Source organism: Phalangium opilio, unplaced genomic scaffold (assembly GCF_054372755.1).
Source record: "Phalangium opilio isolate 3A_F unplaced genomic scaffold, DU_Popi_V2 ptg000073l_1, whole genome shotgun sequence".
NCBI lineage: Eukaryota > Metazoa > Arthropoda > Arachnida > Opiliones > Phalangiidae > Phalangium > Phalangium opilio.
Window position 1 is genome coordinate 762,370 of NW_028324183.1, and position 12,188 is coordinate 774,557.

General features: G+C 36.0%; 2 protein-coding genes across 8 annotated transcripts; one reads left to right on the forward strand and one right to left on the reverse strand.

Annotated features, from left to right (window-relative positions):
• The first annotated feature begins 1,743 nt into the window (after positions 1-1,743).
• LOC149659237 (uncharacterized) lies at positions 1,744-7,875 on the forward strand. Of its 7 annotated transcripts, none has more exons than XM_089843977.1 (3): positions 1,744-7,587; positions 7,657-7,737; positions 7,822-7,875. In XM_089843977.1, the coding sequence occupies exon 1, from the start codon at positions 1,744-1,746 to the stop codon at positions 2,503-2,505; it is 762 nt and encodes a 253-aa protein (XP_089700103.1). In that variant the 3' UTR covers positions 2,506-7,587; positions 7,657-7,737; positions 7,822-7,875. The 7 variants fall into 7 exon arrangements, with proteins under 7 accessions (XP_089700103.1, XP_089700101.1, XP_089700105.1 ...); XM_089843975.1 differs by having other exon boundaries at positions 1,744-7,480; positions 7,543-7,587; positions 7,657-7,875; XM_089843979.1 differs by lacking the exon at positions 7,657-7,737 and having other exon boundaries at positions 1,744-7,480; positions 7,543-7,587.
• Positions 5,635-6,945, reverse strand: LOC149659238 (uncharacterized protein F54H12.2-like). Its single transcript, XM_089844024.1, has 2 exons — positions 6,367-6,945; positions 5,635-6,252 (listed from the first exon to the last, which is right to left on the reverse strand). The coding sequence occupies exons 1-2, from the start codon at positions 6,943-6,945 to the stop codon at positions 5,635-5,637; spliced, it is 1,197 nt and encodes a 398-aa protein (XP_089700150.1).
• Positions 7,876-12,188: the final 4,313 nt, after the last annotated feature.

Here is a 12,188-nt window from a genome sequence, read left to right on the forward strand (position 1 = left end):
TACAAGGATTTTTAAATCACGGGAACTGGGGGGTAAAGTTTAAATTTTTAAATTAAAACTAATATTACAAGCGGGGGTATTTTAAGATTTTGAATTCGACGTCTGTTTCATCGAATATTAGGGAACGTTTAACGGCGTGGTAAATATTTTTAAATGTTTCTTTACAAATGGTTTCCGGAAAAATAGTGAATAAGGGGGTAGTGTAACAATTGTTACACCAATTGTTACCCTTATCCAGAACGATATTGTCGTAAATATCGTTTCTATCTATAATTGAATGATATTTTACACGGGTCACTTGATCAAAGTCTTTCTCAATATTCATATCGATATCGTAATAACACGTGGAACAAAGTTTTAATATACGTTTTGATTCGTTTTCGTGACACCTTAAGCAATATGGGTTTTTGTTGGGGCACGCAAAAACATTTTCTAATTTAAAATAGTCTTTTACAACGTGATTACCGTGACGCCAATCAGGAATATTGTGAGGTAATTCCGAGGGGCGCGTCATAACATAGTTGTACTGAAGAAATGAAAGTTTATAATGCGCTTTAACTCGAGTGTCGAAAACATCTTGCGCCGAAAGATAGTTTAAAATGTTTGAATCGAGGCACTGACCGGCGGTAGCGAGTGTTTCTTCAAGTTCAGTAGCGATATGAGTTGGTAAACAACCCGAATAAAGATCATGTCGAGAAGCGAGTTCATACTCGTATAGTATATTAAAAGTTTCGCGCGACGCTTCTTTAGCCAAGGTAAAAAGAGAAGGTATATTCGATAAAGACATGACTATTATTATGGCGGAGAGAATTTGATAGATCTGAATACAGTAACTTATGGCTAGTAGCGAACTTGATTATCCAGCAGATATACTTTTTGTAACGGGGGGAATCCAGCAGATATACTTTTCGTCACGGGGGGAAAGAATCATATTATATTAATAAATCCACTGTACTATAGTCATCAACCGAATACACCCTCAAGTAACATTGGCTCGCTCGTTAACGTATCTGCCTTTAAACTCGTTGTTCTATGTATCACGAGTTCGAATCCCCTTAGCGAGAGTCCTTAACAAGCGAACCAAGGTTACTTTTGTAAAGGATATATTTTTATAATAAACAGTTGTTTTTATGAAGCGAAAACAAGGTTGGTTGACGTCAAAGATAATTGGAAATATATTTTACTCTCTTATAACAAACAGTTGTTGGTTATAGACTTCGTTCCATAAAATACTATTAAGCTAGCTAGGATCCGAGGCTTCGTTATACCTGAAGGTGAATAATATAGCGCCTATGCCGTGATAAAAATATATTTTGCTCCTTTAACAGTTGTTGGTTATAGACTTCGTTCCATAAAATAACTTAATCTAGCTAGGACCCAAGGATTCGTTATACCTGAAGGTGAATAATATAGCGCCTATACCGTGTTATATTTTGCTCCGTTATAACTAACAGGTGTTTTTATAAAGCGAAAACAAGGTTGACGTCAAAGGTAATTCGAAATATACGTGTGACGTCAAGGTTATAGACTTCGTTCTACAAAAATCTATGAACCTCGGTTCAGCATACCTTAAAGGACGAGAATCATTCGGACCGAAAAATACTTTACTAACAACTTGCTATAACAAATTTCTATAAAAAGGTGAGTACTTTATACTTTTCAAATGGACTAGAAAATTTAGTAAGAGGGAAATAGTTATTTTATACAGCGAATCAGAGTAAGAGACACGCTCTTGTGACCGAAATGGAAGAAGAAAATATAATAGAATCTCCTAGAAAAAAACAAAAAATAGAAGACGTTAAAGTAACGTCTTTACAAGATATCGCTATAAAAAATTTGATGCATGTTTTTAAATATAAGTTGCATAATGAAAGATATTTTAATTTTAACGATGTAAAAAATTTTATACCGAAAACTTTTTGGGGGCAAATAGAATCCGTCTTTTTTAAAGCCGCCGAAGTAGAGAAACATCGACCACCTGGAACTTTCGAAGATTTGGATATAAGTATATCAAAATCGTCTATAGAGAGAAAAATAGTGTTCGACGAATTCATTCCCTTAACGTTTGAAGAATTTGAACTAGTGCATCGCAATCGGATAGAAACGCCACCATTTATCTTAACAAATGAACAAAATCATTTACATTACCAATATTTTGCAAAAATTTGCTATTGTGGTTGCCCTCAAAATTATAGACGAATATGTCCCGGTTGCTATTTTCATCATAGTTTAAACGATTGTTTAAACGCTAAATATGAACAGTTAACTGATCACTATCAGGTTAATAGTAAAGATGCGTTACACTATTATATCTGGAACTATAACAAAAGTTGGTGTTCCAACTGCATTTTACAACCATTATTCTCATTAAAAGATGCTGACGATTGCGAACAAACTACTGATTGGCATAGTCCGTCAAATAATTATCCCTTCGAACACGGTTTTATGGGGGAAGACATTAACCGTAACACTACTCCAAGACCTACAATAGAAGACGCGTTCTAACAGTTAATTACGTACAGGCGCCGCTCCAACTGAATTTTACCATAAACTCTAAATTTCCCTGAATTTTTGAAAGTTTTCCCAGTTACCCAGGTTTGTACGAACCCTGAATTCATCCTCGTAGAAATAGACAGTTCAACTATATTATGAAAAATACAGAAATAATATCCTAATAACTTAATTGATTGGTTAAGAAAATTAAAATTAATAATAAAACAGTTCACCACAATGTTTAATAGTGTCATTTATTTTATGTTTTTCTTTACAAACAAGAGATGCTTCATTACGAGTTTGTTTTTTAAAATGAAGAGCTATTGTTGTTATTTATTTGTCTTTGATATTTCGTTTTTCGTTCCTTTTATTTTTTAATAAAATGAAGGGGCAGGGACTGAAGAAACGATTTCATCTGTTTCTGAGGTTTATTTCAAGTAACGTACTCTAGTCCCTAGATGCACACACGCGCTGCTGTTTTTCAATTAATCGCAATTTTTGACAATTACTTCTTAACTTCTTCAACGTAATTCGCGGGGAAATATTAACCATTTTGAAACACTCAACCTCAATCTATACTCCTAATCTAACCTCAAATCCCAACCCGTAACTCGAACTCAAACACCGCCCGTAACCCAAACCCTAACCGTAACCAACCTCGAACCCTATACCTTACCCGAACTCAATCCTAAGAGATGTTTCATTAAGAGTTTGTTTTTTAAATGAAGAGCTATTGTTGTTGTTTATTTGTCTTTGATATTTCGTTTTTCGTTCCTTTTATTTTTTAATAAAATGAAGGGGCAGGGACTGAAGAAACGATTTCATCTGTTTCTGAGGTTTATTTCAAGTAACGTACTCTAGTCCCTAGATGCACACACGCGCTGCTGTTTTTCAATTAATCGCAATTTTTGACAATTACTTCTTAACTTCTTCAACGTAATTCGCGGGATATATATCCACGATGTCGTCTTGACGACTTTTGCATCAACCTTGCTCGTACGTATATATTAACGTTTTTCTAAAAAAAGGTTTTATTCACTTATTATAAATTATGGCATGCAGATTAAAATTTATTCATCCTTATCAAATGGTTTGCTCCGGACCAACTATGTCGGGAAAATCGACATTTGTATTTAAATTGTTGGAAAATAGTCGATTAATGATTGAGCCACCTCCAGATCGTATAGTTTATTGTTATTCTATGTATCAACCAAAATTTGACGAATTAAAAAGAAAAATTGGAAATATCGATTTTATAAAAGGTTTACCGCCTAATGACGAAGATTTCTTCGATAGGACTAAAAATAATCTGTTGATTTTCGACGACTTATCATCCGAGTGTAATAGTAGCAGTCAAATTTCTGATTGGTTTGTCAAGGGGTCTCATCATCTCAATACCTCGTTGATTTTAATTACGCAGAACCTCTTCGCTAAGGGGAAAGAGGCCAGGACAATAAGTCTTAATTGTTCTTATATAATTATCTATAAGTCTCCGAGAGATTCGTCCGCTGTTGAATACCTAGGACGGCAAACGTTTCCCAAAAAGAAACATTTTTTAGCTAAAGCCTATGAAATGGCTACGGAGAAACCTCATAGTTATATATTAATTGATTGTAAACAGGACCAAGATGATAAACTACGTTTAAGGAGCAATGTCCTTCCTTCTGATGGTCCTATGATAGTTTTTGTCGAGGATTAAATTAACGCGAACTCTCCAAAATAAATTATTTACCATAACGATGGTACCCCGATCACTTCGTCCACACTATCCCTTCTTACACGTTTTAAAACATAGTAAACAAAGAAAAAAAATTCTTAAAAATAGTAGCAATGCTCAGATAAAAGCTATTTGCAATATTTGTCATAATATTACAACTGGAGGCTTACCAATCACCAAGGCTCAAAAGGCAAAACTTAGGAGTCATAAAAGGGTTATAAGAAGATTAGCTCTGAAATCTTTGTCATTAAAAAAGAAACGTCGTTTGATGACTAATCAAACAGGAGGATTCTGGCCTTTACTACTAGGAACATTGGTCCCTAGTGTAATTTCGGCGATTAACGCTGTACGATGAAAAAAATGATACTAGTTCCGGCTTCTACAGTTTTGTCGGCCGTAGACAGAGAATTATCCGATTTAGACAAAGAAATGAGTGAAATTCTTGAAAAACCAGGAACATCCGAAACAAAATTGAGAGAATATTTGACAACGCTACAAAAGTTTCTAAACGTTAAGAAATTTGTTGAACCACCGACCGTAAAATTAAGTCAACCCCCTATTGTACAACCATTGCCAGTTCCAATGGTTCCGACATCGACACCTAATCTAATACCTACACTGCCTCCAAATATAATGCCATCAACACCTGCAAATGTGATGTCAACGCAGTCACCAGCAGCAACAGCACCAGCTCCGCCATTTACATTTACTGCTCCAGTATCTACTGTATTACCAAATCCTGAAAGGCTTAAAAAGAATAGGAAAAACAGTATGGCCCAAGTAATTCACGAATATCAAGAACTGAAAAAATTGTACTCTCCGCTTGAACTAAGAAGGAAACCTAAAAAAAATTCCAAACCAAAAGAAGAAGAATCAAACATAACTGTAAGACGACAAAACAAAAGACGAAAGACGGAAAATAAATGGATCGATTTATACGAATAAAGTTTATTGATTACAATACATGTCTTTATGATTTAATAAATGATTGCACATAAACAAAAGCACCATTGCTTCGTTATACATTAAATCATGAGGATTATATAAGTCTTGAATAATCATATCTAGGGTATAGCCGTTACACATGTTAAATAAATAGAAAATACAATGTAGTCCACACGTTTCTGACAAAGGATATTGTATAGGTACGTTGTTAAAATACCATTTACTAGCGTAAAGGTTAAGGTCTACAAGATTGTAGTAAAAAGGATCATTTCCGTAAGAATCAAAAAAGGTACCTATTCCATTATCTACGTAGATTGCTAACCAGTGAATGCCTCGGCTTGATTTTGGTTCCGTATTCAAACAAAAACAATATTTTTTCTGTCTGGGTGGTAATGGTTTTTGATCAAAGGCAAAAACACCGAGAAAAAATGGTTTTGTTACGGATTCACACGTTAAAAATTCGTTTATTTCTACGGTGTTCATTCTCCTGAGGGATTGTAAATCACGGTGCGATCTTTTGAAATTATTATTTCCGATTCAAATTCCGCGTAAACAATAGCCGTTACATTATGAACCAACGGAGACTTAAATTTCATTGATATTCTCAAGTTTCCTTGTTTATTCCGTGATAGATGGTCAGCACTAGCTTGCTCTTCCGGGGTTAAATCAAATCCGTAGAGAACGTTACCTTCTTTATATTCTTCGTAAGAAACACAATTTCCTTTATTTCTTTTGAACAAGTCCAAAGCCGTATAATTTGAAAGATACTCTCGGGAATACTCGTTAACGTTATAGTTTGGCGTAAATGGAGGGTTGGGAAATGTTTGGTTCCCTATTGTTAAGGCCAAGTAGTTTAAATTGAAATGAGCAAATTCGAAACCATTTAAACTCAGATCGCCGTTAAAGGCTGCCGTTCTAACTAAACCAATAATTACCCGGGCTGGCATTTTGTTCATAAATACATTTTCGCGTGTAATATCCGTTAAACCACTACTAATAGAAAAGTATTTTAACACGGTCCGGTTAATAGGGTAAATAACGTTATGCTTTTCATGAACCATAGCGTGAGCTAACATTATTTCCGCATTGACCTTAACCTTTTTAATTAGTAAAGTTACGTCTAATATTTTAAATTTAAATTTTTGATTTGCTATTGTTGAGATAATAGCAAATTCGTTTACTGACTTTATGAATCGAAACCTAACATCTACGTTATTTAAAAGAAACTTGTCCATTCGACACACATCAAGATGTAAATCACCGATCATATCAACGGGGTTTGAGAGGGCTACGCGATTTTTTCTTTTCAACATACCATTGTTATCATTTTTATTCGCAGCTAAAAACATTTTTGCGGCGTCTACTGGATTATCTTTGTAGTACATTTTTGCAGATAGATAGGAATTTTTTGCACTGTCACCGTAATTTAGATGCGTTTCAAAGAATGCCAAATACGGATAAGCGTTTGTCGAAGTATTAACTTGAGTATCTCCGAAAAACACATCTACTTGATTAAACAGAGCAGCGTGTAACAAATTCACAGGACCCACATCCGTTTCTAGAGCAGTTAATGCAGAACCATCATCTTTGAGTAATTTTACTCTAACTTGTAACAATGTTTTAGCCAAGTCCGTATAGAGATCATTAGATCCTGGAACAAAGAACTCAATAGGGCCTTGATCCGAAATTGATGCCAAAGGCTTGTAAATTACGTAGTCACTATTTTCAACATTGTAATTCGCCGGTGGCACCGCGAATAAATCCAGTTCTGACATCATACCCTCAACCATGTTTATTGTTTTTTAGTCCAAAAAGTCAGTCTTGGTTCGTTTTTTCTTTATGATTCGATTTCTAGTCTTCAGCTTTCTACGGCGACCCGAACCAGTTTGCGGTTGTGACAAGTGTTGACTCGCTTTTTGTAATAAATTTGCTCCAGCTTCGCTCAAATTAGATTTCAGAGACTCTTTTAGGTTTCTACCCGCAATGTAATCACCAGCTATTTTGGACCCAGTTCTTAGGGCTTCTCTTCCTAGTGCTTTCCCAACGGGCTTAAAAACTGGTGTTATAAATCTTATTAAGCTTTTAAAAATACTCCCAAGACCATTTCCTCTCTGAAATACTGGTCCCCGGAAGTGACTAAGACCACTTCCGGTAAGACCACTTCCGGTTTGGTTCAAGTAGTAATTTAGGTATATGTTACTTCGTGTCATGTTTGAGTATGAAATGAAGTTTTATCACTGATTTGTTTAACTTAAACATAATATTCTCTCCATAATCAGTTCTCATGTCTATTTCTATCATTTCAAATGACGGACATCTTAATGGGTAATAGTCAATGTTTTGAAACCGATGGACGGCTAACGTTGTTGATTTATCATTGACTATAGGCACAACCCTTAGTAACGGAGCATAGACATCACCAACTACTTGAGGTAGTATTAAATTTGTATAAATATATAAACTTGCAGTGCCCTTGTCAATATCCGCTATACTCTTGCTAGTTGAATTTCTAAGAGGATAGTCCATTTGATCCTCGTGAAACCCTAACAATCTTCCAAGACCCGACTTTTCTTTCGTGAACAGTAGATAATAATCATTTACACATTTGATATTTACTTTTCCGTCGGGATTCAGGTTTATTTTAATCATAGATCTATGTTCCGTAGGAATTTCATTGGTCATAGCTTCGATGACGTTTTCAATGCTTGTATATTGACCAGGTTGTATTTGTAATATCAACTCTCGAGCATTTTTATGACCTTTTCTCTTCCTGATATAGAAAAAATTATTGGAACTATCTAGGACGAGAGGGTCCTCTTTCTTTCTTTTAACGAGTTCTTCGGGAAACGTAAATCTTTCTTTTATCCATTCCATGGAACTCAATCCTAGGATTTTACCCATCTCCTCAGGTATTTGAACTTCATACCCATTTTTAGCCCTAAGGGCGCAAAAAGCTTTTTCATTATCGTCACTATATGCTACAAACATGTATACCGAAGATCGTATTTCCGGTGGTATGGCATTGTTCATAGTTTTTAATAAATTTTTGTACGCGTCGTAACCATCTCCGCGTAAAGTTCCGCCGGTAAATTGCACCTTAAATTGATCCCAAATATTGTCCGTATAATCGTAGACTCCGGCCCTAAAATAAAGATAGTCTGCAGACACATTATCCCAAGCTTTAGGTAAAAATGCTTCGGCTAAACCCACATGCCAGTTTCCATTCAAATGCAATGGAGCTGGTAATTGAACTTTAAAATGAGATTGCGTGTTTCCCGGAAACACGTTCATAGAAGCCGTACTCACGAGAGTTACGTAAAATGAATCATTCGACATGACTCGTTAACTTTAAATGTTTTTTATTTTTCAATTACTATTCTATATATTTTACAAGATAACTTTTTGAAGTTCACATTCGTAAAAAGCTCCCCTTATTTCTTCATCATCAAAGTCCTTTACAATATAACAAACGGGGTTTCTGTACAGAATTTTTGAAATGATAAATATTTCCTTGGTCCAGTACCCTTTGTAACCCTTTTCGAACAAAGGTTTGCTTTTTGATAGCCTAACAAGATCACCGACCTTTAACATTGGTGGTTTTGCCCTAGATTGTTTACCATACAGACGTTTCCACACTAAATGCTCATTTTGCATATTGACATCAACAGGAGCCAAACCAGTACTTGAATGTACAGTTGAATTGTAGGCTTTCATTATTTTGGGTAAGGCATCAATGTAATTTAGTTTCTTCGTTCTAGTTAATAACTTGAAGATTTTATCCTTTAAAGTTCTATTAAACCTTTCAATTACTCCGCATTTAATCGCACCTACACTAGTATAAAGACTTATCCCCTCTTTTCTTAAATAATCTTTAAACAATTTTGATAAAAATTCGCTACCTTGATCAACATTAATTCGTAACGGCTTTCTTTCTTTAATAACTCTCCGCATAGCTTTCAAAACCTCTTTACTAGTTTTATTTTTCAAAGGAAGACTCCAAGCATATTTTGAGAGGATATCAATAATAGTTAGAATATATTGAAACCCTTTATTATATTTCTTAAGATTTCGTAGATCGATCAAGTCGCACTGAAATACTTCATTGGCTGTTGTAACGTAAGTACGATTTCTTGGAAAGTATATCCTCCTTGCTTTGTGAATGGTATATGTTGGTTGAGACTGAAGCCATGTCTTAATTTTTTTCTTCGAAACATTTTTCACTCCTTGTTTCAATTTCTTTACGCTACCGTAACTGAGAGGACTTTCACTGTTATAATACACTCGGCTTAACTTATTTTCCATAATTACACTTTCTCAATGAAAGATTTTCTATTTAACCCTTGTCAATGTATGCTTAAAGCTATAAGTTCAACCTTTATCCATTCATCCTCATCTCTTATATCAATGACGTCACAGATACAGTTGTAGATTTTCCCGCCAATGACGTTACAGATACAGTTGCTTTCTACTATTACGTCTAAGATGAATTTCTTATATATTAATTACGCTTTTACGTGGACCTTTTAATTACCATTAAAAACAATACCATAATCAAAATAAACTCCTTAAAAAAGGTTAAAATTTTGAGTCAAACTAAATATTACAATGGATTGCGCAACTTTCAGCCTATCATTAACCCTTGGCCATGTACGTTTAATAAAATTCTCGTCTCTTATCAATGACGTCACAAATACAGTTGTAGAAGAGACTGACAGGTGTTTTCCCGCCAATGACGTCACAGAGACAGTTGTAGACAGGACTGCCAGATTCCCGCGCAATGTTTTCCCGCGAGGGGGCGCGCGAGTTTTCCCGCGAGGGGGCGCAGCCGCCAGGGGGCGCGCGGGGGCCCGCGAGTTTTCCCGCGAGGGGGCGCGCGCGAGTTTTCCAGGGGGCGCGCGCGAGTTTCCCAAGGGGGCGTGGCGAGAGGGTGACCTTGAAATTCTACACCTACACTCTACACCTACATTCTACACCTACATTCTACACCTACGGAGGTACGAAGTGCGGCTTTTAAAATGTAAAACTATTTTAGTCCTATTTTTAATATGTGGCGCTATTTTATCTATAGTTTTAAAATGTTGTAACATTTCTATGTGATAAGAAAAGGTAATTATAAATGTAGAAGTGCAAACAATTCCCAAATATTCTAATAATTCGTGATTTTGAATTACCCAAGCCCATCCCTCTGCCCCACAGTTTTTCTGGTTTTAAAATTTCGCGGGAGAAAAAAAGGTTCTGAAAAGCGACATCTATGCGCGGTGCCGAAATACGCCTTGACTCCCTTCCCGCCTCCCGGAGAATGCGCGCTCAGGAGTCAGGCCTGGATTAATTATGTTGGCAAAGGGTGAGATAATAAAATCCAAGGTAGAAATGCTAGATTTCCTTCTTGAAGTGGAGATCGGTTACAAGATAGCCAGTGTTAAAGAGGAAGATGGAACGAGTCGAACGACCAAAGATCCAATAGAACATTATGAACAATTTAAAACTAAAATTGATGTATTAGATAAAGAATGCGAAGAATTCAAGCCATAAGTAACATACGTAAAGAGCACGCACGCTGAGACTCACAGGAGTTATGAACTTGAAGTAGATGAAGTATTTAAAATTGCTCGTCAGGGAGAACGCAGACGCTACCGACCATTCCAAAAACTCCATAATAGAAAGCTACTATGGCATGGTTCCAGAACCACAAACATGGCGGGTATCTTGTCTCAAGGCCTTCGTACTGCTCCACCATAAGCTCCGGTTACTGGTTACATGTTTGGAAAAGGAGTTTACTTTGCAGATATGCTACTACACATAGCCTTTTAATAAAGAGTTAAATTATAGGTTGTTATTTGGACAAACCTTTCCAGATCCTGAGAAAACCATTGTCAGAAGTGATGTAGAGATCCCATTAGGACCCCCAGTTTAAGCTAAAATTAACTCCAGCTTACTCCACAACGAGTTCATTGTCTATGATGCGGCACAAATAAATATTAAGTAACCTTTTGAAAATGAAGTTCTGTAGGAAGATCAGTTGAACCGAATAAAACAATAGGTTATTTAACTAATGCAAAACGTCTATTTACGAACATAATAATACTGTTAAAGGGCAGACTGGATTTTGAGTAGGATATACCTTAAGTTCTTAGTAGCACCTGATTACAGTCAGATGTCCATACCCCCTCTCAGTATTTTCAATGAATATTTAAAAACTAACAAAATTTAGACGTCGCTAATGAAACTAATTAATTTCGGGAAAACAAACGCACCGCGGTTTATCGTTTCCGAAAATAAGAGGGCAGAGAAAGACGCGCGCACTCCACGCAGGCACTCTTTTCACACCATTTTATCATGCCTCTAAGTAGAGAAATGGCTGTTACTCCTATGGCAATAGTGTTTGTCTGGCTCCCTTCAATGAAACCCTATACTCTCTCCGTTTCATTTATCACCTCAATTTCAATCCAATATTGTACTGCCTAGCCTAGCGTTTCTTTTATCTCTTTTAGAATGTTTCGGGACTGAAACCGCCTCTATCCCAGGAGAGAGAGAGAGAGAGAGGGATGTGGTGTTGCTTAAGTTAAATTCGTAACCCCTCCCAATGCCTGCCTATACGAAACGTAAAAATCTCCTTTATTCCATTGGATGATTTTTTTTCACGTGACCCATTTAGTAATCGTCTCGACCCCTTTGTGGCTGCACCGCGACAGAAATTTAGAATTTTCTCTCTTCGGATCTTAGCGCTATACGAGTTCTGACGTCACAGTAGCCTGCGGAAGATGCCCAGTCGTAACTCATATTTGTGTACTTCGAGGCGTGATAAACTTATTCTTCACACTAATAAAATTAAAAGGATTCTGCTAGTAACCAATTTCATTTAATCAAATAAATAATTAATACTGCTAAAATTAAATACCAAAGCGGCAAGATACACTGCATATTTTTGGAATCAGTTTTGAATTCTGAAACTTATCTAATCATTTTGAAATCTGTTAAATCGCATAATTTATTTCAAATTTGGGTATGATAATTACAAAGTGCCGAACCCCTT

Excerpts from the sequence above, each read along its gene's own strand:
- LOC149659237 (XM_089843976.1), top strand. The coding sequence starts at position 1,744 with ATGGAAGAAGAAAATATAATAGAATCTCCTAGAAAAAAACAAAAAATA.
- LOC149659238 (XM_089844024.1), bottom strand. The coding sequence starts at position 6,945 with ATGGTTGAGGGTATGATGTCAGAACTGGATTTATTCGCGGTGCCACCG. Across the intron at positions 6,253-6,366 it reads ACAAGTTTCTTTTAAATAAC|GTTAAGGTCAATGCGGAAAT; the intron begins GTAGATGTTAGG and ends CTAATTAAAAAG.